The sequence below is a fragment of the Pelodiscus sinensis genome, chromosome 2 (genome assembly GCF_049634645.1).
Source record: "Pelodiscus sinensis isolate JC-2024 chromosome 2, ASM4963464v1, whole genome shotgun sequence".
NCBI lineage: Eukaryota > Metazoa > Chordata > Testudines > Trionychidae > Pelodiscus > Pelodiscus sinensis.
The window spans coordinates 177,384,372-177,411,145 of record NC_134712.1 but is presented as its reverse complement, the minus strand read 5'-3'; the positions used below and the strand labels follow the sequence as shown (position 1 = coordinate 177,411,145).

The 26,774-nt window shown below is 45.4% G+C and overlaps 1 protein-coding gene across 8 annotated transcripts in view; it reads right to left on the bottom strand.

The window, feature by feature from the left end:
- ULK4 (unc-51 like kinase 4) overlaps positions 1-26,774 on the bottom strand; it is a 421,715-nt gene that overhangs the window by 68,770 nt on the left and 326,171 nt on the right. For 5 of the 8 annotated variants that reach the window (XM_025189022.2, XM_025189026.2, XM_075921858.1 and 2 more), the window contains 2 exons: positions 16,249-16,434; positions 15,555-15,623 (listed from right to left, as the gene is read on the bottom strand). In XM_025189022.2, coding sequence (XP_025044807.2) covers positions 15,555-15,623; positions 16,249-16,434 — 255 coding nt within the window. Of the gene's footprint in view, positions 1-15,554; positions 15,624-16,248; positions 16,435-26,774 lie in introns of those variants that run through there. The other 3 variants (XM_006131810.4, XM_075921857.1, XR_012901902.1) reach the window with 2 other exon arrangements.

Below are 26,774 nucleotides of genomic sequence, written 5' to 3'. Positions count from 1 at the left end.
CTGGGACCAGAGATGAAGAATGGTGACATCTAGTTGACAGCACTGGGGAGCACTCTGCACCAAGATATTGGCACTCAGTTCCAAATCTGAGTGCTGGCCTTGTGGGGCAGAGGCAGACTCCACAAGTAGAGCCTTCAGGCAGATAACTCTGTCTTTTTTTTTTTGTCTGGGGTTGGAAAGATAAGCAAATCCAGAACTTCTCACTATAGTGAGACTCTCCTAAGCACAATAAGCATGTGGGTCTTCACGTGGGTCTCTGATTGGCATAGGCCTCCAGCAAGTAACATGAACCTTAAAGCCAGGGGACCAGGGCATGCCTTTTCCTGAGGTTATGTACCTAAAAGGACTACAGGCAGTCCCCGGGTTACGTACAAGATAGGGACTATAGGTTTGTTCTTAAGTTGAATTTGTATGTAAGTCGGAACTGGCTCCAGATTCAGCCACTGCTGAAACTGATCAGCAGCTGACTACAGGAAGCCCTAGGCAGAGTTGCTCTGCCCCCGGCTTCCTGGAATCAGCCGCTGATCAGTTTCAACAGCGGCTGAATCTGGACTCCTGGGACAGAACAGCTGGGGCACTGCCAGGTAGGTCCAGCTGCTCTACCCCAGGCAACCCGCAACAAAAGCCTGGTCTGCTGGGGGGGGGGCAAAGCTGCACAGGGGTCCCCCCCCAGCACACCAGGCAGACCCGAGCAAAGCCGCACAGGCGGCGCGACCCCGCTGCCCGTGCGGCTTTGCTCCTTTGCCCCGGAGCAAAGCCGCACAGGCAGCGGGGTCCCCCGCCTCTGCGGCTTTGCTCCTGTCTCCCTGCTGTGCTGGGGGGAAGTCCCCCCCAGCACACCAGGGAGACCCGAGCAATTATAAATGTAAGTATAAACCAAAAAGGGTATGCGTTATATTCCAAAATGCTGCTATATCATATTAACCCCACTGCGGATCAAATTCTGACCTCATGTGCTGGTTTAAATACAATTTATTTCTGTCTAGTTCAGTGAACTTACTCTAGATTTACCCCTGAATAAGTGAGCTCAACATTTGATCCACAGTGTGCAATGCTGTACAGCAGTTTGGAGTAGAACTAGATTTATACCAGTTTAACTAAGAATGCTTCTTTGAGTGCTTACTCATGTCCATTCAACTTAGCTGGGTGCTTGCCACATGCACCAGTGCTGGAAGATTTTCCTTCAGTTATATCTGTAGGAGAACAGCTCCTGCACCCACTGGGGTATGCACAGCTGGGAGACAGGAGAAAAGCCGCAGAGGCGGGGGACCCCGCCGCCTGTGTGGCTTTGCTCCGGGGCAAAGGAGCAAAGCCGCACGGGTAGCGGGGTTCTGCCACCTGTGCGGCTTTGCTCGGGTCTCCCTGCTGTGCTGGGGAATCCCCCCCAGCACACCAGGGAGACCCGGAGCAGTTTTTCTCGCCTTGGAGGACGCGGTGGCGGGACTGCTGCGCTCTGGGCAGTCCCGCCGCCCGCAAGTTCCGGGGCGATAAAAGCCCCGTTCGTAAGTGCGGATCCGACATAAGTCGGATCCGCGTAAGTCGGGGACTGCCTGTAATTATCCTATTCACTATTGACAAAAATCCAGGAAGAATAAAATATTTGCAAGTGCAAATGAATGATTAACAGTAAGGGAGTGACAACAAAGGCTGTAGCAAATACAGGCAGTCCCCGGGTTACATGGATCCGACTTACATCGGATCCCTACTTACAAACGGGGTGAGGCAACCCCGCACTAGCTGCTTCCCCCCAGCAGACCAGGGAGACGCGAAGCTAGCGCCCCTCCCCAGCAGACCAGGGAGACGCGGAGCGGCTTTTCTCAGCAGACACATCAGCTTGAGAATAAAGGACTGAGGGAAGTGAGGTGTGGGAGAATAAAACTGAGCTCTGGAGAAATGTTTGGCCAGAGTTTCCCCTACAATATGTACCAGTTCCGACTTACATACAAATTCAACTTAAGAACAAACCTACAGTCCCTATCTTGTACGTAACCCGGGGACTGCCTGTAGTTCCAAGCATCTTCACTGGCAGCAGGAAGGAACTGAAGCAGTGCTCAATATAGAACAGCACGTGTGAGCTACCCCAGTGGGTGCTGGAGCTGTTCTCCTACAGATATAACTGAAGGAAAATCTTCCAGCACTGGTGCATGTGGCAAGCACCCAGCTAAGTTGAATGGACATGAGTAAGCACTCAAAGAAGCATTCTTAGTTAAACTGGTATAAATCTAGTTCTACTCCAAACTGCTGTACAGCATTGCACACTGTGGATCAAACGTTGAGCTCACTTATTCTGGGGTAAATCTAGAGTAAGTTCACTGAACTAGACAGAAATAAATTGTATTTACACCAGCACATGAGGTCAGAATTTGATCCGCAGTGTGGTTAATATGATATAGCAGCATTTTGAAATATAACACATACCCTTTTTGGTTTATACTTACATTTATAATTGCCAAGGCAGAGCTAAAAAATCCTGGTACTGTTGAAACATATCTTAAATAATTTTAGATACAGGTAAACAATTTTGTTGCTGCATATTTGAGAAACTCTATTATATCTGATTGTTTAGTATACCACACGTGGAAGAGATAGGGTGAAAGGTTAGGCAGTTAGCTCCGTAAGACAAGAGTTGTATGCCAAATTCATTGCTCTGAAAACATATCCTGAAATGTCTAAAAAAGCAAACTGTATAATCAGAACACCATTAGTATACAAATTATGAAATATGTGTATGGTGCATCATGTGAACTAATCAACTAGACATTAGATCCAAGAGAAAGCATCTGTTGTGTGAAATTTAGAACAGTAATTTGCAGCCCATAGAAGACTGCACCACCACATAAATGACATTTGTTATAAATTTATAATGATGTTCACGTAAAACACTACATTTTAATTGTTTAAAGAAACAATATCACTGGGCACTTCTATAAATGTTTAACTAGCATAGTCTTTATAATTCAAAATGCATAGGTTTCATCCCTGAAGACGCTGGACAGAAATAATGAATTTAAAAAAATGTCAATTACCATAGAAGTCTATTGAAAGCACGATCTTAATGCACATAAATGCTATTTTGAAACATAACTTATTTTCCAGAATACTAAGATGAATAAAGGACTCATTTGAGTTTGTGCACCGCCATATTCTGAATGCACCGGCACATGTATAAATGCCAGGCACTGGTGTATCAAAATGGATCCCTTTCATGTAAAACTCCAGGAGCATGCACTTTATGCTGATGAATAATTATGGGATCAAGAATTTTTAAGTATCAGATGCATGGGGCATCCAAGAAAGTTCTTTTTCTTCATCCTACAAAGTGTGCATGAAAATTCAAATTGTTCAATCTGCCTATTTTTACCTTGTTTCTAGCGCTACACTTTTTCTTCCCCATATTCATCACACTACACCAACTCTTCCAAATACTTTCTCAGTTACAACACTTCTCTCTCCTGTGCCTGGCACCTCTCCCAAACACATACCCACCCTCCACAACGGGGAACAAGGAAGAAAATCTCTGGAAACTGGCCTCTCTTTAAACACAGACTTTTAGCTTATAGGATAACGGTGACCTCTTCTGCAAGACTGTTCAGAATAGGAAACTTTCATGTATAATTTGCTGGAAAGGAGGTGTGTATATATCTATGACAAGAATACCAGACAAAACAGCATACTCTGTTTTCTATAAAAGCAGCACTTGATATTTTATCAAGCTAAAATAAATTAGTCAGCAGACTGGTCATTGTGGTGAAATGTTTGGGTCAAGTAAAACAGAAAATGCAGATTAAAATTACCATGAAGGTTCCAAGAATAAACACAGTTTTGGCAAAGCAGGCTCTCAAGACCAAGCGTTGGAAACCTGGAAAATCTTACTTGTGCCAAACCCATCCAAATGTAAGGAATCCTGAAAATGTGAAATCAACCAAACTATCTGATTTAGTGATGCACAAAACTCCACCTCAACTATGGCTAAAGAGAATATCTTACATGACCATGGTTATGTGATTTTATACAAGTTATGTAATATTTAATGTTTTTCACAAAACCTCTGCTCCTACACCAGGAAATTACCTGAAAATCTTTGCTTTCATTCAAAAGAATAAGTAAGTTTTTATCCCTCACAGTTGCAAGAGACAACCTTGAAAATGTGACCCAAATGTAACTTAATAGCTCAAAAATCAGAGCGCAAAGAAAAAGATTTTGTGATTTCTGATAGCTGGGGTTGGCAATACTGCACATGGAGATGTGAATGATCATATGACTGACAGCCAGTATTGCCAACTCCAACCATTCAGAAATCATGAGACTAACTTAAAAATACATAATACTACTGCATACCTGGCAAAGCGAATTAGTTTTTCTGTAGTCAAGGGAAAAGGCCCGACAAGATGCATAACAATAGAAAGAGGATTCTGACAGCTTCCTAGAAAAAAGAGATGTTAAAATGGCTGTGTGACGGGGCGGCCCCGCCTCGCACTCAAGCCCAGGGAAACCACCTGGGGCCGGGGGCGGAGAAGGCCCCACCCACACAGCCCTACTGGGCATGCTCCAAAGGGAGCAAAGGTACAAAAGGCTGCTGGCCTGCTCAGAAAGGGCAGACTGTGACCTGAGCTGGAGCTAGCAACCACTGGCCAGAGAGGGAGTCGCCAAGGGAGCTGAGTGTGCTGCTGCCGGGCCTCAGCCGGGCTCGGCCCCAACGCCAAAGCCACCGACCGACCCCCCGTGACCCGAGCACCGGACCGGACTTGGCCAACTCTGAGGCTGCCAGGAGAAGTACCACTACAGCCAGTCGACCAATGCCAACAGGTGGGACCGTGGCAGGCCGAGAGCAGGGGGTAGGAAGCGACCCAGGGCAGGGAGCTGTAGAAGCCCGAGGGCTCGGGGCGTTGCGGGGAGGAGCCCCCACCGAGCCAGTGGTGGGAGCCACCCGCCACTACTAGGGCCCTGGGTCGGGGCCCGGTGGAGAGGGAGGGCCCGGGCCCCCCTACCCCTGCTGCCCGAGACCCTGGCAAGTGGGGACCGGGGTAACAAACACTGAACTGTGGACTAGGCCAGTGGGCCGTATTTCCCCTAGCACAGGGGCATTGTACTTTGGGACTAGGCCAGTGGGCCGTATTTCCCCTAAGAGAGGGGCATTGTACTTTGAGGGCTAGGCCCAGGTGAGCCGAACTAGGCCCTGGATGGGGGTGGCAACCCCAAGTCAGGGGGGAGCCCCCCGACAGGCTGAAAATGTTTTTGATATTTCAAGACCTGAATAAGCCCACAAAAAGAGAGAGAATGGAGCTGTTTGTAATTAATCAGGCTTTTGTAAGAGAAGAAACACATGCAGCATTCCTGTATCGAGAGAGACTGCAAATCAGGCAAACTGGAAAGATTTCTGAGATCAGACACAACTTCTAGACGGTATCATAACTAACAAGGTAGGAAAAGATAAGAATTCTAAGGACTGTACTATTTACAGAGACTCGTGTTTGGGTATTTATTCTATTTAATTCCACGAGATAGAAAGATAAGTATTGTAAAAATAACCAGTGTTAGAATGCAACACTGGAGTGTTAAAATGAGGTATTTATCCTGGAAACTTCCAACCAGCAGAAAAGAACATAATGCTTCTAAGTGTGTCCACTTTTCCTCTGCATGGAATAGGCCAATAGCAGTCTTAGTTTAATTTCTTTGTTTACATATTTTATAGATGAATTTACAAACAACAAACCGCATACAAGCTTACCTCACCAAAAACAGTGGACAAATTTTATGTTCTTTGACAGACATGATATTTTAGATTTTTTTTTTTAGACTAAGTGGGTAATATCTGATGTCTGTATAATATTCAGGACTACATAACTGAAGAGAAAAGTAATAATATATGGAAAGGTAATCATATATACAACATCACCTGTAGTATTAAAAAATTGAATAAAAAATATCAAAATGTGAATGCCGAATCGCATTTAAGGCCGGCTGGAACCAAATCCGGCAGGGCATCAGGTCAGGAGTTACTTTGTGTGGCTACTGCCTGAGGCTGAGGATATGGACAGCTGGTTCTCAGGTTTCCCTGCTTGCTTGTCTACCTCGATGAGGGACAGCAAAACATTTTGTCTCTGCGTGCTCTGGTTGCCCTCACTCAAGACACCACAGCACTCTGCAACATGGAGCCTGGGCACTCTGGTGCTTGTGGACATGTTGCTATGAGCTTGGCTGCACTTTCTGCAGGCTGCAATCCGGGAGGTCCATCTGGGAGGCTCAGTATACAGGAGGCCCTGTGGGAGGGCTTCCACCCTGAGGAGCACTAAGAGCCTCCCTGGTCTGCCCCACTGGGGGCTTGTGCCTCATTCCTCCCTCACGTCCTTTCACTTACCCCTCCTTAGCCCCCCCTTCCTGATGTCAAATAAAATACATGTATTTTCATGAACACAAACTCTCTTTATTTAACAAAACTGCGGGGGAGGGGAGGAAACTCTGGTGAGACTGGGGAAAGGAGGCAGGAGAGGGGAGAAGAGAGGGTGGGAGAGAGAAGGGGGAAACCTGGGAGGAGGGAGCTGGAAGGGGGAAGCAAGGGGGAGGGGAAACTCAGGGCTGGGGGTCTCGCCGGCCCAACTTGATTTTTATGTGAACCTGCTCCTGGGTTTGCATGTGGCCTTAGCTGCCAGCCTGGCCACCAATCCTGCCATAGACAGCTGTGTTCCTTTGTCTTGTGCAGAGATCATGGATGTTGGTGGCATCCCCCCAAACCTGAATAAGGTCCATGATCTCCACCCTGGACCAGGAAGGCGCCCGCCTTCTCCGGGCCCTGGCAGGCTGTGTCTGGGGAGCGTTGGTGGGTTGGCTGCCAGTGGCTTGCTGGCTCATGTTTTGGGGCCACTGATTTGGGGCAGTGACTGCTGGCTCTGGGCTGGCAGACTTGGAGTTGGCATTGGCACTGTGGCCAGAGTCAACCCCTTTAAGGGCTCCAGGGATGGAGGGAGAGAGAGGAGTCTTCTTGGTTGACGCTGGAGTGGTCACCAGGGCACCGTGGGAAGGTTGGAGACCCCGTATTTCGAAATAAGTGTGTACACAGCACTTATTTCAAATTTGGCGTTATTCCTCGTGGAATGAGGTTTACCAAATTTGAAATATGCGCTGCGCTATTTCAAATTAATTTCGAAATAGAGGTTAGGATGTGTAGATGCTAGTATAGTTATTTCGAAATAACTTTGCTGTGTAGACAGGATTTTGAGTGACAGTTAGAACCACGAGTTCACAATCCGAGACTGAATACCACATGATACAGTATTTTAGAAAAGTAATTTCAGAAAAGCTGTGTTACACTTAGACCTGAGTGAATAATTTAAACAAAAATAATTAATCTTTGAAGCATTTTGTCTCCCTTGCAGAATTCTGAGAACAGTTTGGGATTTTTAAAATTAATTTATTATAATAAATTATTCATTTTTTGTCTATTTTGTTTATCTGTTCTGTTATTTAGTACTGTTTGTTGCATAGTTGTGAGTGGTCAAAAAATCACATTTTATTTGTTCCTTAATTGAATGGGCTTTTATGGGTGCTGCTGATATTCCTTATAGAGATAAACTTTCCAATATTTGATTAAAGGAGATTAAAATTTGCTTTCCATGAGAATTTGTGCTAGTAGAACAGATATGTTCATGTAAACTGAAAGCGGAAGGGTCATAAATACAGCAGAAGTGAATGTGTTTAAACATTTAAATATTGCAGTTTTCACTCAGTTCTTGGAACACTGCACATCAGAACAATGTATAGGGACTGCAGTACAATAGACAATTGGGCTATATGGATATGTGGAAGTACGCATTGTTGAATGAAGGGTGGTGTACCAATCTCCCGGATCTGGAGAAAGGATAATAGAGTTCAGGAAGGCCACACGGAACGTCAATTTTTTTTCATAATCTGTGGAGGCCTTGCAGGTTTAGAACAGATCTGAGAGCCCTTTTGGGGAGTAGGAAATAGGAGTAAAATCCTTTGCCCTTTAGCTTCTGAGGAGCCTCCTCCACTGCCCCAGCAGCAAGAAGCATTTACCCTTCCTGCGCAAGGAGATGATCATGAGAAGGGTCGCTGACGAGGGATGGGGAAGGGAGAGAAGAAGAAGAACTGGAAAGAATAGCCCACTTCTACCAGGCGAAGAATCCAACAGTCCAATTCTATTCGGGACCAAGCACAGTAGAGTGGAACAGACAAATCAATAAACTAGGGGTGAGGATCCAATTCAGTGGCTGGTACCTCATCTTTGGGCATACCTTCAAAAGGCTTGCTTAGAGGCACACTTGGGCCTGGTTAAATGAGGGCCTTGTTGGTTTGTGCCTGCCATTCCTAGCACCCTTCCTAGGAATGTCCTGTTTAGGGCAAGGCTGATAAGGGTTCTGTGAGAGCTGCAGTTTGAAATATTTTTGCTGAGTGGCCATGGTACGTACACCCACCAACTTCAATGTAGCCTATATGTTTAAAACTATGCAGCCTGGAGTCAGTTTGTTCCACAGATAGGCCCACCCTATCAAATGGCAGGGCCTGAAAGGTCTGTTGCACCTTGGGTGGCAGCCCTGAGGCCTGGAGCCATGAGCTAGTCCTCATGGTGATGACAGAGGACAAGGTACATGCCACCAAGTTTGCATTGTCCAGTGAGGCCTGTAGCAAGGTCCAGGCACTGTCCTGCCCTCTTCCACAACAGCTCCAAATGGTTCCCTGGATTCTGTTGGTATTTGCTCCCTAAATTTCAGCATGAAATTCCAGGTGCTGAATCTGACCTGCTTAGGACTGCCTGCTGGTTGGCAATTCTGAGTTGCAAATCCCCAGCTGAATAGACTATGTGCTCAGAAAAGTCCAGCTGCTTGGAATCCTTCAATCTGGGAGTAGGACTCTGCTGCTCCTGCCTCTCCCATTCAGTTACTGCAGGCACCTTCAATGAGAAGGGCTAGGGGTGGGCATAGAAGTATTCATACCATTCAGAAGTGGGGAGGACATTGAGGATAACAGGGGAGGTACTAGGTCATGGCAATCATGGCCACCCGGATCTCTTGTTCTGCCTCCAGTTCTGGATTCATTACTCCCTGTGTATGCTGCAGTGGTGGGGTATGGTTCAGGAGGAGGTAAGGTAGTCAGTATCACCCTGTCAATCCTAGGGTGGGACAACTGGCTGAAGTTATCAGCACTCATGGCTTGGACACCACCAATTGTGGGATGTCTAAGGAGTTCAGAATGACCAGTGTGCTGGCCCTTGCACCAGCATGGGTCGAGGCCCTACTCCCACATCTGGCCATCTGTGGCCTGACCTATGCCAGCTTTGTTGGGAGTTTCTGGACTCTACCTCTGAGTCCAAAGATGAAGATGGGGACTGCAAATTCCAAGCGGGTGCTGAGTGGAGCTGGGCTGGAGGATGGTGCTACAAGGATGGGGTGCCGTGGAGCAGACTAGCATTGAAACATTGAGCAGTGCCATGATGAGCTGTGCCAGGCTTGGGACTTCCACCATGTTGGGGAGCAGTGCTGGGATGGGGAACAGCCCTGTGACTCAGAGTGGAGTCTTCTTGCTGGTGACAGACTGGCTGAGGTATGAGAGCTGCCTCCATAAGAACCTGTTTTAAATTAAAGTCATGCTCATTTTTAGTTCTGAGGTGAAACTCCCTGCAAATCTTGCAGTCAGTCAGATGCACCACCTCCAGACACTTCTGGGGGGACACCCCTTGACATGGGCTTGTGGCAAGAGCTGCAGGGTTTGAATCCTTGGGATCGAGGCATGCCCCAACAGGAAGCAGGAAAGCTGGAATGGGGGACAAAAATCCTCGCTCCTACACTTTAAGTAACCAAGTAACTACAGACTAAAACTATTAAAACTACTAACTCCTAAATCTCACTATGGAGGAATGAGAGGAACACTTGCAAAAACAAGCCACCACAGTTCCAACAACCATCATGGGCAGTAAGGAGGACTGAGAAGGTCAGTAGGGTCATATATTGAGTGCCATGGAGGCACCACTCCAAGGGGCTCAACAGCCAACACCTAACAGGAATCAATATGAGCAAGTACTTTATAGAAAAACACTTTTATTCTCTGCTGAATTTGCCTAATGCATTGCCTCTTGAGTGGAGAAAAAGGATTGCATGTTTAAAATAGTATTACTTGTAAGAATTAGTTAGGAATATTTCTGCTTTTTAAAATAAAAATATGATGCCTGCTTTTTAAAATATCTCCTTAAAATGTATACCAAACACAACACATTCAGGAAACAAAACCTAAACTTACTTTGTAGACTACATTAAAACCCAGCAGTGAAATGGAAAAACAATCTTTTACCACCCAAACACTCATGGAGTACAACCTTTAGAAAGTGATTATTTCCATTACATTTTCATCAAGGACTGGCAGAAGAGCAGTATATCTTGTAGTTACAGAGCTTGGTAATGTAATGGCTTAAGGTTGCTAAGCAACATTGCACTGTTAAAGGCTTCTATGTCTGTGATTTCTAGAGACTCTCTCAAATTTCATTAAAAACTGTCCATAACTATTACACAAAAGGTCTGCACAGAGTTTTTAAACAGGCTGAGCTTCTTGACACAATGGTGAAAAGATTAAAAAAAAAAAAGTGGCATTAATACTTGTATTGTATTTGATATAAAATATTTCAGGTAAAAAATCTTGTGTCTAATATGCAAACACATCTTACTATGGACTAGCTTTTCATTGTTGATATAAAATTGTTTTATCATACTGAAAAAAGAACTTATTAGAGACTGCTGTCAAAAAAATAAAGACATTCCGTATGACTGACAATAAGGACATGACAATGCAGGATGAAAATTGTTTCCTTGGTATCAGAAACATATACATTCCCCATTTTAAGGATAGCATAGCAATAACAGGTTGATTTTGGTCAAAGAAAGAACAATTATAATGTCAGCAATCTTTACCTAATGTATACAACTTAATGTGATGAACTTTCTACCCAATGCAATGGAAAAAAGGGCCATCACTGTAATTTAGTTTACAAATTTTAAAGGTCAATGCAAAGAAAAAAAATCCCGAATAATAATTCCTTCCCTCTAGTAAGTGAGGTTCTTTTAGAGTGATGCCAGTGCATAATCATACTAATGGGATATGCAAACAGATCCATTACGTTCTACAAAACATGAAGAAAAGCAGTGCCTACTGGGAATTGCACTAGCACCTTCTTTGTGGCTCTGAATATTTAGAACTTAGGTTACAAAATTAGCACCATCTAAGAATCAGAGGAACTATTGTAACTAATTGTTTCTTCGTCTGGGTGCCACCCGCATTATAAATGTAACCCTTCTGCCAGGACAAGTTACTTGCAGCAAGGGCTGGGTTCAATGTCTAGGGGACTCCTCCCAACAACATAATACAATGCCGGCTCAAGCCCCTACCCAGTGACCTGGGAAATCTTACACACACCCCTGGGTGCCTCAAAGAGGCAATTCTTCCCCTCTCGCAATCACAGAGCCTAGGTATAGCAGCAAATCTTTAATAACACAGGGTAACTGACATCAGCATTGAAGTGGGAAAACACCACAACTCAGATTCATAAACCAGACATGAGAAAAGACCCACCCCCCAGCCACAAATCACCCAAGGTCCTCAAAAGTCCAACACCCCAAAAGTCTCTGCCCCGGGTCAGTGCCGCCCCAGGATTAAAAAGTTCACCTAGCAGGGTTTTACCATCCCAACCTGGGTGCAATGGAGGGGACAGGGGTTGATACGCTTTACGCGGTCCACCGGCAGCTCTGCCTCTCCGTAGGTTTCTGCTGCCGCCATTGATGCAAATCACTCCGCCACCTTCACCTGCTGTCCTGTGAGCCGCTCCAGCCGTTCCACAGAGCAGTGTCTACTCCTCCAGCCCGCCTCAGTCCACGCTCCCCGGCCACCAGCTGGTAGGTCCCGCAGCTGCTCCACCGGCCGCCCGTCGGTCATCCCCGCCAGCTGCTCGCCTGCATCCACCAGTCGCCCCTACAAACTGCTCTGCTAGTAGCTCAGCAACAGTGATTTCAGCTCACAGTAGATTTCAGCTCTTCAGCAGTGGGACCAGGCTCACCTCAGTGCACCAGGCTCACCTCAGTACACAGTGACTTCAGCAAGTTCAGCTCACAGTAGAAGAACCTCAGTGCAAGTGCACCATTGGCCCACAGTGAAGTCAGCAAGAGAGGAGGAGGTGCAATCAGTGTGTTTTGGGCCCTTAGACTGGGCCCACCCCCACACCACAAGGTACAAAGACCTGTCCCTAGCCTCTCTGTCTGACTGGGTTTGGAACCCATGCCCCTTGTCTAGCGAGTGCTACTTAGTTTATGGCAAAACAATTCCACTATTTGATTCACATAATCAGGGTAACAACACTTTATCCCCCCTGCCTCAACAACAGAGAAACTTGAGATCCCACAGTGGCCAAAGTGACCATTTGGCTACTGAGAGCACATACTAGGCAGGGTGGGTGTGCCTATGCAAATGAATCAGCCCCTGCAGTCTTTTTGCATCACTTGCCACAGTTAAACCCCAGATGTCAGGGTAGGGCTTATCCTGACCCTGACTTGCCACAGTTCACCAATAGATGTCAGGGTAGAGCTTATCCTGACCCTGCTTACATCAATCTTGTGGGAGTGTAGTGACAAATTTAATTCTCACTAAAGCAGAATGAGAAATTCAACTTATGGATTGCAGAACTGACTTCATAAAGCAAACATCAGTTTGATTTAGATGGTTTCTGGTACAAAAACTACCTTTTTAGTGTTTGTGCACATAGCAGCTAGCACAGTGAGGACTGATCAGGGCTGATAGGAACTACTACAATAATAATAAAAGATAAATGCCAAGTCAAAAGAACTTTGATGCTGAGTAAAATATATGTACAGATCTACAGGTAGCAGCCGTGCACATTTCTATGCAGATGATATGCAAAAGCATGCCACTGATGCTATTTTAGCCCTAGCAAAGTAAGCCCTTAAATCCTCAGGGTGTCACCCTAACTAAAATTAACAGCTCCCTATAAGCCTAACCTGAATAAAGATACTTCAGCACGGATCCCCAAAAGTTACCATAAATCTAGGTGGATTTCTAAATGTCCTACACAAATAAGAGCCTGAAGCACCTTTTGTCATCTATGGTATGGAATTATCTACTTTCTGGAGGGTGAGAAAGAGGTGCTGGAAGGAACACCGCAAGGAGATTAAAGTTCTTATTTTGGTGGAATTCACACACCACTTTTGGCATGAATTTAGGATTGAGATATAGAACAAATGTCTGCGGAGTACAGGGAAGAGAGGATCAGCTATTACAACCTGTAGTTTATTCATTCTTCTCACTAAAGTTTATTTTTTGTTGACAAGCAGAATAAAGAGCATTCTCCCCCTATGTTAAAAAGTACAAACATTACCTCTCACACCACCAAGATGAGATGTTACATTGCCAAATGTTCTCTAACCACTGCTACAGTTTTAAGTCATTCCACCATCAAGGAATCCTGTGACGGTGGAATAACTTAAAACTGTAGCACTAGCCACTGGAAGATGGTAAATTGAGATAGTAGAGAGGTGCACCCTGACTAAAGATAAGTAAAGGCCAAGAAATTCGGAATAAAACAAAGAGTCCAAAATAAAAATTATTTGCCCTCATAGTGAAAACCTTTTATATTTCTGGGTGAGATATTTCAATCTAGATAATTTCCTGAATTACAGCAAGATACAGGTTGCACCTCTGCAAACTGGCATTCTCTGGTCAAGCAACATCCATGGTCCTGCTAGACCATTGGTGCTCCTGGATCACAGAGCCCAGGAGCCTAATGGCTGGAGTGCCAGCTGGGACCAGAGGCCAATGGTAGCCCCTAACAATGCAGGCTGGTGCTGGAGCCCTGTGGCAGCCTGGCTGGTGCCAGAGCTGGAAGCTGCTGGGCAAGCAGCCTGGCTGAATGAGTGGGAGGAGGGGGCGGAGGCAGGGTGCCTGCTGGGGCAGTAGCAAGCCAGCAGCAGGAAGGGGTTTAGGAGCTGGTAGCAGGGGACTTTCCATGCTCTGGCATATTCAGTTAGGTCCCAAAGGTGCCAGACCAGGGAGGTCCAACCTGTATTCTGTACTTTTCCAGAGCAGGCTAAATCAAAAGATTATCAGCATCATGTAAAGTAGCAAGGTGAAATTATTTTGGAACTAGTATGCAGAACAAGGCCTCTTTCTCAAGTCAGAAAGTTCTGATGGGACTGCCAGATTATACAAAGGCTCTTAAGAAAGATCCTAGAGATCCAAATGCCAATATTACTTATCCCAAGATGAAGCAACCGGAATGACAGTAATGTAAACAGCATTAGTGCAAAAGCAAACTGCATTTCCTTGTGGCAGGTCAACATTGCTTATTCAGGTTCTGCCCATTCCTGCTTTGGAAACACCAATAAATCATCTCAGCATAAGGCTGGCCAGCCTGGGGGTCAAAAGACTAAAAATATAAATAGTTTTAAAATATTGAGCGGAGTACGTTTTTCTGTTTTTCATTCCTAATAGTGTCTATTTACATTACAATAAAGTCACAAATGCAGGACTCCTAAAGATTATGAACATTCTCTCAGATTCAACTACTATTTTTCATCTCTTCATTTATTTTTGGGGGAAAAAACAACTAAATTCAGATAGCAGAAGTTCAGTCCAGAAACTTAATAGACAAGGGCAGTCCTAAAAAGGAAAATATTTATATATCACAGACCCATCACTATTCAAAACTCTTGTAAATGGTATTAAAATATCTCCCCTAAAAATCCCAACTCTGTCCACAGTGTGTATTGAAGAAAAAAATGTCATGAGTTCATATTATTAAAGTCCCACAAGTAAGTCTCTCTCTCAAACAATGGCCACCTAGAATCAAAACTTCTGAATCAAAACTTCTAAAATTATAGTATATGGACTACTGATGGGGTGCATGGAGCACTTGATGGCAAACTAGCTAATCAAATTATTAGCTGTTTTTTTCTCATTTCCAGTAGACACACTATATTAAAAAAAAGCCATTACAGGAATATATTCGTATTTCTTTACTATTCCTTGCCTGTGTTAGCAGCAATGATGGATGCCACAAAGATATTGTGCTAACACAGATGTAAAAGTGGTGCTGGTGGTGCAAGCAATTTTGCATGGGATAGGAAGCTGGTGCACATAATCTACTAATATTTTGACCAACTATGAAAACATCTAAGAAACCCTTCTCTAAGCTATGAAACTGACATAAATAATTAAAAGTGGGCTGAATTAACCTTAAATAGATTTAATATTTTTTCAGTGTTTGGTGATTACTATAATTTTGACATAATCTCTTGTGAACAGGAATTTTTAAGGTTCATGGAAATAATAGAAGATTTACTATATTGTCAGTCACATTACTTATAAAATCTGCTTTCACTGCTTCAAGAGGAAATCCTAAAATCTCACTAAAATAATTACATAATTGTTTGTTATAGTAAGTAGCAAGTACAGCAGATGGAAAGGTAATTATCCAAGACTAGCAGTGGGTCCAGCCAAAGCGTCTTTCCAAGAGACTTCAAGATGACAAGTATGGTGGGACTTACAAGAAAGTTACAGATCATGTAATTTGCCAGGCGTATCATTACTCTACTTCTGAGAAATAATACTGCCATCTGTATTAAGGAAGCACAAGAGGAATTGAAGTCACTACATGTCAATAACTTTTCATTAATTGAGCTGAAGTGCTTGTGTAATTTCTGTTTACCGATAATCTATATTATAACCATTCCACCAGGAGTAGCCTCTGCCACTTGATGAGAATGTTCAATAGTCTGTATACACGTTTATGTCAAGTACAAAACAGAATTATCGATATCTGACATGAAATCAAGCACTAAGTTTCTGAATGGTATTTTTATTACAAGTTTACTGGTTTTGGATGGAATTCAACATCCTTTTCTATTATAGTTCTTAAAGTTAATGTACTAAATGTCTAATAAACAACTAAAGCTTTCTGTTAAAATAAACAAATGGTTAATTGACGGAAAAATCGTCTTTTTATAGAGGTTCTAACTGTAGAAAATAAAACAGGCATTGATCCAGGGGCTGACATTTTCTTCCAAAGAAATTAAAATGGATTTTTTAAAAACAGGAATGCTAATATTATAGGATTTTTGCTTCTTTAGAAATTGTTTATATTCTTTATAAAGATACATTTTTATTAAAAGAGAAAAATGGCTCTCAAAATGTGTTTATCCGGGGTAGAGTAGAGCAAGAAGTTATATCTGTGTGACTCACCAATCTTTTGATGATTCTCAATAAAAGCTTCTGCTGTTTCAGATCCTTCTTGGACTTCAATACTTCAGCAAAACTATCCATGTTTTCTGGAGACATACTGTCCACATTGTCCCCTCCATACAGTTGAACCAACAATGACAAGCACTGTGATGCAGTTTCATATATTTCAGTGTCATCACTAGGAAGCTAAAATAAACAAACACACACAAGTTTCACAAAATTCTGTATCATTGGGAGCTGAGAAGAGTACTACATTTTATGTTCTAGTAGGAAGCAACATTTTCTATTAATCTTAATTGAAATCACATTATTAAAGATCAGTAAACTTTTTAAGTGATTGAAAGACAATTAAAATGCAGCTTTTCTTGATCAGCAGTGTGTGTCTGCAGTGTCCCTGTAGTAATTCTTCAGACATCCACCAGCAAACAAAGCAGTCTTTCATTATATCCACACAGCTGTTTTCATAAAACTACATTAAAATGGAAGATATATGCATTAATATTCCAAAGACATATGACACTGTATGACACCTATCAGTGTATAGCTTCCTGTGAGAGGATCTCTCAGGTTATTCTTTAGCTTTTTAGTTTTATTACCTGAATTTACTTTCCTCTTGTTAAAAGTCTCATATAGTTGATATTTAATAACTTATTCCTTGTCTCGCTTATATATGCATCTGACAATGTAAGTGACAAATTAATGTTTTATACAACAAGGCAAACAGTAAAAGAAATTACATTTTATAGTTATATGCCAAATTCTGAATTCAGTTGACTTCATTGACAGTTTTGATCAACTTAATTTTTCTTTTACTGGAAAAACAGCATTTTAGTTACATGAAAAAGATATTAAACATTAAGAATCTATACTATTTTAAAAGCACCTCTTAATAGAACATATTATATCACATTATATCAGACTAAGGGTATGTCTACACTACAAAGTTAATTCGAAATAACAGCAGTTACTTCAAATTAACTTTAATAGCGTCTACACAGGCAAACCACTATTTCAAAATAAATTTGAAATAGTGGAGCCCTTATTTCGAATTTGGTAAGCCTCATTCTATAAGGAGTAACACCAAATTCGAAATAGCTATTTTGAATTAAGTGCTGTGTAGACACTTAATTTGAAATAGGGGGCCTTCAGCCCGTCTCAGGGAGCCCTGGTGGCCGCTCTGGGCACAACCAGGAAAACTTACTCTCCTCTCCCCCAGCCCTGAGCCATTAAAGGGGTAGACCCTGGCCACAGTGCTTGTGCCAGCTTCAAGCCTGCCAGCCCAGAGCCAGCAGTGGCCACTGGGGCCCCTGACCCAGATCCCCCAAAACATGAGCCAGCAAGCCACTGGCAGCCAGCCCTCCACCACTCCCCAGGAGCAGTCCACCAGCTCCCAGGAGCCTGACAGGGGCTGGAGAAGGGCACTTTCCTGGTCCAGGGTGGAGATCATGGACCTTATTCAGGTTTGGGGGGGATGTCCCCAACATCCATACTCTCCGCACTAGATGGAGGAATGAGGCCATCTATGGCAGGATAGCTGCCAGCCTGGCCACCAAAGGCACCATAGACATATCTAGCAGAATTTTCATTTTGTTTTTTCAGTCTTCCAGAGGTTTATGTTTTTGGCCTCTTGACTGTAAAGGAGTATTAGCTCCTCCCTGCATGTGGCTGTTACTATTCTGGGTGGCTGACCATTTGCATTGCTAGTGCAGGACCTAAAATCACACTAGCTACACTCTCAAATGAATGTCCACAGGAAAATGTTTAAAGACAAAATACCCTCTATTGGTGCAGTTACTGTCTGACCTAGTAATCCATATCTTTAAAGGAAACCTGCACAACACTTTCAACAAGTGAGTCTGGGAGCTTAAATGAATTTCTCTGCTAGATACCAAAAATCATGAACTATACAGAGACACTGGATTTATGGTTTATCTTATGTTAAACAATGTGTTCCACATTCATTCTGCTGTGACGCATAGAGTACCTTTCCAAACTAGAAGAGCAGCTCTATGTGGCTCAAAAACATGTCTCTTTCATCAACAAAAGTCTGTCTCATAAAGGGTATTAACTCACCCACTTTGTCCCTCTGCTTATAAAAAGTACACATTAAAGTAGCTGAAGTTATAAGAATGAAACCCCTCCCCTCAAAACGATTTCCTATTCTGGGGTGAAATCTGTAAATAAAACAACTCCTTGTTACAATCTTGGTGCACATTGTGTGTCAAGTTTCAGTTTATTTAATTTTTATGGTCATGCTATAATCTCCTGAAACCAAATCCAAATTGTATTTAGTTCTGTCTGGCACAGACATTACTAGTTCCATGTAGTTTTAGACCAGGTTAAAATTAAACAGGAAGCTTTTTGTTATTATGGTCTTATATTTTGGTAATAAGTGCAAAGTGTATCTTCATTTTGAGCCCAGTTACAAATGCTCATGAATTACAAAGCACTGCAAGAAATATGTGAGATCATTTGAGCTGAAGTGGCACTTTTCACACGGAGGGAGTTGTTAGGGCATCTAATTTTAGAGCTACTATGAAACTGTCTGGAATATCCTGAGGGGAACTACTTCAGCACTTTAATGAGGTTATACACAAAGAAAGTTTATTATGATAAGAGATAGATGTTCATTAGATCAGTAATATGATTACAGAACATGGTGAACAAGATGGGCCATTGGGAGCTATAGGCAAGATGATTTTGCAAACATTAAACAAAATATAAAAGCAAAACCTCATTATTATACTTATTAATAAAGATTCACACTGTTAAATATGGTTTTTTTTGAAAAAAAAGGAAACTACATTTGGCTTTGAAAGCAAATTATAGACTTTCAAGCCAAGAAAAAACACATTTTAGGAAGGACTCTTCTTAGCTCACATTAATATAGGCTAATTGTCAAGAAATCAAAGGCACCATTCTGAAATTCTTTACTTACAATAACATATTATTTCCCCGGTGGTTTCTTTATGTAATTCTACCAAGGACAACTGCTCTATATTCAGCCTGGTGGACTTCAAAGTGGGTGTGTACTGACACAGGCGTTTGTACAAATTAATCAAAAAGTTGTACAATTTCAAGGAAGATCATGGTAATTCCTTTTCCTATTGCTGTATATTATACAGAGAAGAAATCTTTATGTCCAGCCATAAATAGCTAACATCTACTAATATGTAGTATCTGAGAACTGTCTATAGTCATAAGAAATGGGTGGGAGTCTATATATGTTACTATTCTTTCTACTGACATTTTGACGCCTCAAAAGCAACTGCTTTCCTGTGTTTTGAAACGGAAGCCACAGCATAATCTTGGGAAATTAGTAATACAGGCAGTCCCCGGGTTACGTACAAGATAGGGACTGTAGGTTTGTTCTTAAGTTGAATCTGTATGTAAGTCGGAACTGGTGTCCAGATTCAGCGGCTGCTGAAACTGACCAGCGGCTGACTACAGGAAGCCCGAGGCAGAGTTGCTCTGCCCCGGTCTTCCGGGAATGAGCCTCTGATCAGTTTCAACAGGCTGAATCTGGACGCCAGTTCCGACTTACAGATTCAACTTAAGAACCCCAGGCGTCCCCAAGTCAGCCGCTGCTGAAACTGATCAGCGGCTGATTCCAGGAAGCCCGAGGCAGAGCAACTCTGCCTCGGGCTTCCTGTAGTCAGCGCTGGTCAGTTTCAGCAGCGGCTGACTTGGGGACGCCTGGGGCAGAGCAGCTGGGGTGCTGCTGGGTTGCTCCAGTAGCGCCGCTCCTCGGCGCTACTGGACCAATCCACCAGCACCCCAGCTGCTCTGCCCCAGGCGTCCTGATTCATCCGCTGCTGAAACTGACCAGCAGCAGCTGAATCAGGACGCCTGGGGCAGAGCAGCTGGGGTGCTGCTGGGTTGGTCCAGTAGCGCCCAGAGCAGCGCTGCGGGACCAACCGGCAGCGCCCCAGCTGCTCTACCACAGGCGTCCAGAGAAAAGCCTGGACTGCTGGGGGGGGGGAGGGAGGGGCGTACTAGCTGCGCTCTCCCCCCCCCCCCAGCAGACCAGAGAGACACGGGCGGGGGACCGAGACACACCGCAGTCCTGCTGCCCGGGTCCACCGCGGCTTTGCTCCGCGTCTCCCTGGTCTGCTGGAGACCAGCAGACCAGGGAGACGGGGAGCAAAGCCTCTGAGGACGCCGGCAGCGGGACAGCCGCGGTGCGTCTGGGCTGTCCGCTGCCCGCGTGCTCCCCGGCTTTGCTCCCCGTCTCCCTGGTCTGGGGAGGCGGGGAGCAAAGCCGCGGAGCACGCGGGCAGCGGACAGCCCAGACGCGCCGCGGCTGTCCCGCAGCCGGCATCCTCAGAGGCTTTGCTTCCTGTCTCCAGCAGACCAGGGAGACGGGCAGCAAACCCCGTTCGTAACTGCGGATCCGACATAAGTCGGATCCGCATAACTCGGGGACTGCCTGTATTGCCAGTTGTCTATGGTATCAAAACCCTGAAGAAGCCTTTCCAACAAGATTATCCCTTACTAATTTGATATGCAGTAAGAGGGACAGAAAGATAATCAAGCATCGGTGCAGCGATACATACAGGCTACGTCTAGACTGGCATGGTTTTCCACAGATGCTTTTAATGGAAAAGTTTTTCCGTTAAAAGCATTTGCGGAAAAGCACGTCTAGATTGGCATGGACACTTTTCCGCAAAAGCACTTTTTGCGGAAAAGCGTCCGGGCCAATCTAGACGCGGTTTTGCGCAAGAAAGCCCCGATCGCCATTTTCGCCATCGGGGCTTTTTTGCGCAAAACAGTTTTTAGCTGTCTACACTGGCCCTCTTGCGCAAAAACATTTCCAGAAAAGGACTTTTGCCCAAATAGGAAAGTCAAAGCATTTGCGCAAGAAGCACTGATTTCAGACAGTAGAACGTCAGTGCTTTTGCTAAATGTTCAATCTATTTTGCTTTCATCGATCAATTAAAGACAAATACTGATCATGGGGTTAAATAATGAATTATCTATATTTATACTGTTTATGCATGATGAATTTTGTAATTCTCTTTGCTTCCATGTTCTTAAGAACTTAGCAGTTTAATTTTCATGCAGTCCAGGTCCCCTTATATGCCCCTTATTTCAAAATAACAAGTGGACGTCCACACTTCCAAACCCGTTATTTCAAAACAACAGGCTGGTTATTTTGAAATAACAACTCTTGCTTTCCACAAGGAATAATGCTTATTTTGAAATAGCATAAGCGTGGACACTCAGCTGCTGTTATATCAAAATAATTGGCCTCCGGAGGCCTCTCTCAGCTGCACTTGTGGCCGCTCTGGCCACACCTGGCATCTCCAATGCTCCCCTTCTCCTGTGGAGCTTTTAAAGCAGCAGGGAGAAAGGAAAGGGCTTGTGGCACAAGGAGAGCTTTGCCAGCACCGTGCCACACAGCACCCATTACAGGACCCATGAGTGACCTCTGCGCTTCCTCTTTGCACCCCATAGCTGCCAGCACTCCTGCAGTACCTTCAGATGCCCCTGGCCCGGGAAGAAAAGGGGCATCAGCCCAGACTGGTGCGGAGATCCTGGACCTCATCGAGGTCTGTGGGGAGGAGACCAACCTCCACGATCTCTGCACCAGCAGAAGGAATGTGGATGTCTATGACAGTACAGTCACCAGCCTGGCCAAGAAAGGACATATGAGGACCCTTGACCAGGTCTGCATGAAAATAAAAGAGTTCCTGCAGACCTGCATCAAGGCCCGGGAGGTAAGTGAATGCTCTGGTGTGGCACCTCACACCTGCCACTACTATGATCAGCCAGATGCCATCATGGGAGGGGGGGGCCAGTCATCTTCTCCCTTTCCCCCATTGTCGCAGAATCTTGCCAGGACACACCTGGCATCTGCCTCACAAGAGTGGGGTTGTGGAGGATGAGGAGGAGAAGCAGGCCATCCAGGACACCATGTCCACCAATCAGGTGCTGCTCCTCACACTGGAGCCAATCCCCACCTCAGAATGTCTCTGAGGCCTTGGACAATCTCGGCGAAAGCACTCCAGGCGAGTTCCATAACTTTTCTAATATACATGTGGGAACAGGTGATAAGCTGATCACTCCTTGCTCGGCTTGGGGGTCACACAATACCCTGTGCACATGGGTGCACACGGACCACCAGTCTGAAGCACTCAGTTCCATGATGCTCTCACACAGAAACCCCTTGCTTCTTCTCACAAGGTTCCTGGAGAGGCCTGCCTTATTCTGGACTCTGTGGTGAGACACCTTCCCACGACAAGTTACCACTAAGGAGGCTGGGGTTGTGGAACCACACAGCAGTGCCGCATATAGCACAAGGTCATGCCCTCACTGAGGCAGCATCCACTCCCAATCAAGCGCAGTGATGCAGAGTCCTATCCCTTGCATGGGCACCTGCTGGGGGGACGAAGAGGGGACCGGACTAGCACTCCCTCTGGCAAGCAGACTCTGCCGTTTACACACACCTCCCCCAACACTCCCCTCCGCCCCCCGCGGGCATGGATAGAAGTTCTCTCTGCAGAATGCCACCAGTGCCAGACCTGGCACATGCAGGTCACAGAAGGAAGCCGAGCCACCCCATCCTTCCCCTTCACCCTGCAGGCTCCTGCCTGGCCAGCACCTTCCCATGCCTGTTTGTCCCCAGGCCGTGGGTGTAGTGATGCTCCCCTAGGATGTCTGTGCCCGTGCAGGGAAATGCCCACTGTCTAGGCAACAGATAGCATTGCTTGAAACACATCGCCATTGTCTGAACCAAGATCTTTGGTTTCAGCACAGAGATTAAGGCTAGGATTCCTATGCACTATCTGCTGGGATGACTGTCTTTATAACTTTTCTTCACAGCTGGGCCAGCTGCGAGTGTGCCATGTCTACCATTTCCTCTAGCAGATCCCACGGAGTTGGGACAGATGGTGTGGGAAGTGAACTGGGGAGGACCTGATGCAGGACCAGATGGCTTGCCTGCAGTCCCTCATCCAGGAGTTTGATGAGAAGTACTGGGAGTAGGCTGCTGACTGGGAGGTGTGCCAGACTGATCAGGAGCAGCAGAAGCCATGTGGGTCCAGTTGGTGTGCCAGCACAAGGCCATGTACTCCTCTATAATCTCTGTGATGGAGCACATGGCTGCATACACGGTGTAGGCCACCAGCTACCTCCCCGTCCTGCCCCCACAACTCTTCACCCCACCCCGCCTCCAAGGGGCCACCGGGGCAGCAGAACATGTGGAGATGGGACCTCTGGGCAGTCGACGCCTCTTGAGCTACCCAAGGAAGGCGCCAGTACCAGCCCCAACCCTGAGACCCCACATTCCAGATTCTTTCCCCAGTCCTTCCCTTGTTGTATATCCCCCAAATAAACAAACAGAGTTGTTGTTTTTAAAAAAAGCTTTTTTATTTGCTCTGGAGGGTAGGAAGGAAGGGAGGGGAGAGGGGAAGAAAGGGGTGGAGGAGGAAAGACACACAGGGGCAATGGAAGGGCACTGGAGGGGCATCTTGTGGAGAGGCTCAGGGGAGAGTCTCACAGATGGCCTTGACTAACAAAATCTCCCTCAAGACCGCCTGGATGAGCAAAGCCCCCTGATGGGCTCTCCTGATGGCACTGGTATCTGGCAGCTCGCAACACCTGGCCAGCCAATCAGTCTCTGCTCCCCTATCCTGGCAGAAAAGTCTCACCCTTGTTCTCACATAGGTTGCAGAGCACACAACATGCCATCACCACGTAGGGGATCTTGCACTCACTGATGTCCAAGTGAGTGAGGAGATTCCTGAACCTCCCCTTTAGGTGGCCAAAGGCACACTCCACTACTAAATGGCATCCGCTGAGCCTGGAATTGAAGTTCTTTTTGCTGGGGACCAGGCTGCACATGCAGGGCTTCCTGAGCCAGGGGAAGAAGGGGTTAGCTGTATTGTCCAGGATGCACAAGGGCATGTCCACATCCCTGACCCTGATGCTATGGTTGGGGGAAAAAGTGCTGGCGTGCATCTTCTGGAACAGGCTTGAGTTTCAGAACATGTGGGCATCGTGTGCCTTCTCTGACCAGCTGACGTTCATGTCCATGAAGCATCCCTTGTAGTCCACCAGGGCCTGTGGCACCATTGAGAAGTAGTGATTATGTAGTCCAAGGCATGGTGGTTGGAGGCTAGGATGGGGATGTGAGTGTCATCTATGCCCCTCCCGCCCCCGCTATTGGAGAAGCTCATGGTGGCAAAGACATCCACGATGGAGTTGATGTTGCCCAGTGATGACCCTCTGCACCAAGATATTGTTGATGGCCGTGACTACCTGCGGAAGCACAGCCCCAACTATGGATTTCCCCACACAGAAGTGGTTCCCTATGGAGCAGTAGCTGTCTGATGGTGATGTGCTTCAGCATGGGGATGGCAGGTTGTAGTCGGGTGTCCTCTCACCTGAGGGCAGGGGAGAGCCACTCACACAGCTCAAGGAAGGTAGCAGTCTGCAGGTGGAAGTTCTGGAGCCACTGCTGCAGGATGATGTGGTCCCACCAGTTGAAACTGCTCTCCCTCCGCCAGAAGCAGCGTTTCACGGTTTGCAAGGGATTGAATATCATTTGCTGCAGCAGGAGCACCATGGCCTGGGTGAATGGGTCCTCTGATTTGGGCTGGTTGTCATGGTGTTAAAGCAGCACATGGGTAGTTTGGATGAACTGCACCACGAGGCACAGCACGAGCCCCACGAGCCTGACACTGCCGCCGCGCTGTGCCGACAATCAGCTGATCCAGCACAGCGCAGCTGTCTAGATGTGAAATGAGGCATACCGGAGTGGTCGACAAAGGCTTCCCTTGTCGACTGCGCCGCGTCTAGACTGTTGCGCTATGCCGATCAGCTGACTGTCGGCACAGCGCGGCAGCCATTTTTATTTTAATGAAGTGGGGATTATTTAAATCCCCACTTCATTGACTATGTTGAGTAAACTACTTTATATGGCTCCGTCGACGGAGCCATGTAGTCTAGACGTACCCGAAGTGTCTGCCCTCCCGGTGCCCTCCCCAGAGTGTTTCTGAGGGCTATAAATCAAATGCAGGCTCCAAAGAGTATGGACATCTTATTTCAAAATAATTCTGAGGTATTTCAATGCTGCCTTGTAGTCTGGACGTGTTATTTTGAAATTAATTCGGGAGTTATTATTTTGAAATAAGATATTTGAAATAATTTCCATGTGTAGACATGCTCAGGTGTCTTATATTTGCTTCAGTGTGTCCTAAATGATGGACTAAACCACAATTACCAAAGGGAAACATTGTTTCAGTTTTTGACATTTTCAAATTTAACTCATATTGATTTGAGAGAGATTGTTAAGTGAGCTAAGTATGTAAGTACTTGACTGAAAAAATTAGTGGTATGGCAGATAGAATATTCTGCTTGAAGAATTTAAATATCAGTGAGGAATTGTTCGAGATGGCTCAAGAAGTTGTACGTATTGTGGGTTTAACAGGATGAAAATACATAAGAGGATGCCAGGCCCTGCAGGTCTGTGGGGTTTCTGGGAATCATCACACTCCAATCCTCTAGCTGGCAGCTCAGATACAGCAAGTGGAACCAAGGTCCATGATGTCCAACTCAGTCATAAATCCCGCCTCTCTGTTCTGCTTGGGTGAGCTCTGAGGCTCCTGATATGGCCAAAGCCCCAATTTAAGCCAGAAGAAGAAACAGGAAGTTGTCTATACAGCTGGGCTTCACTCTGCCACTGATTGCAGGTCTGGCATTCACCTATTCCTGCCTCCTGATCCTGACTTGACTTGATTCTTGGTAATTGACTCTTGATTTCTGCCCTTAGTTTGTCCCTCATTCTACCGGAAGGAATAGGTAAATGGGAATAAGTCAGTCGCTATGTACCCAAGAGGTTTTTCAATGTTTACCCATTTTCCACATAAAAAAATAATACCTGTACATGTAACATTTGGTAGTTAGATTGTTTAGTAATTACAAATATGATTAACTTTTTATACTTTTTTTCATGATTGCCCTGACTTGTGGCAATTAGGTCAAATTGAGAGGGATTCTAAGATGCATCTTCCACTGCAGTCAAATGCTTTTAACCTCTGAAGCTCTGACACTTTGTTACCATGACTTCCTTCATGACTTTCCCTAAAATATGACAAATCTACAGCTATGATTCACAGCATTATTATTTCGTCTAATGTTGTATATAAGCAAAGGTTCACATTCAATCATATATTACAGTAAACTTCTGATAATCCAGCACCTTTAGGACCCAGGGGGTGCCGAATTATCAGATATGCCAGACTATCGGAAGGGGGGGCTATGAAGGGTCTAGGGTGGTGTGGGGGGATGTCACCCCAGACCCCTCATAGCCCCCCCTTCCAAAAGTCCGGCTCTGCCCCAGGCGCCCCTATTCAGCCACTGCTGGTCAGTTTCAGCAGCAGCTGAATCGGGACGCCTGGGGCAGAGCAGCTGGGGTGCTGCCGGGTTGGTCCGGTAGCGCCATCCCTTGGCACTGTGAGATCAACCTGGCAGCACCTCAGTTGCTCTTGGGGATGCCTGGGGCAGAGCAGCTGGGGTGCTGC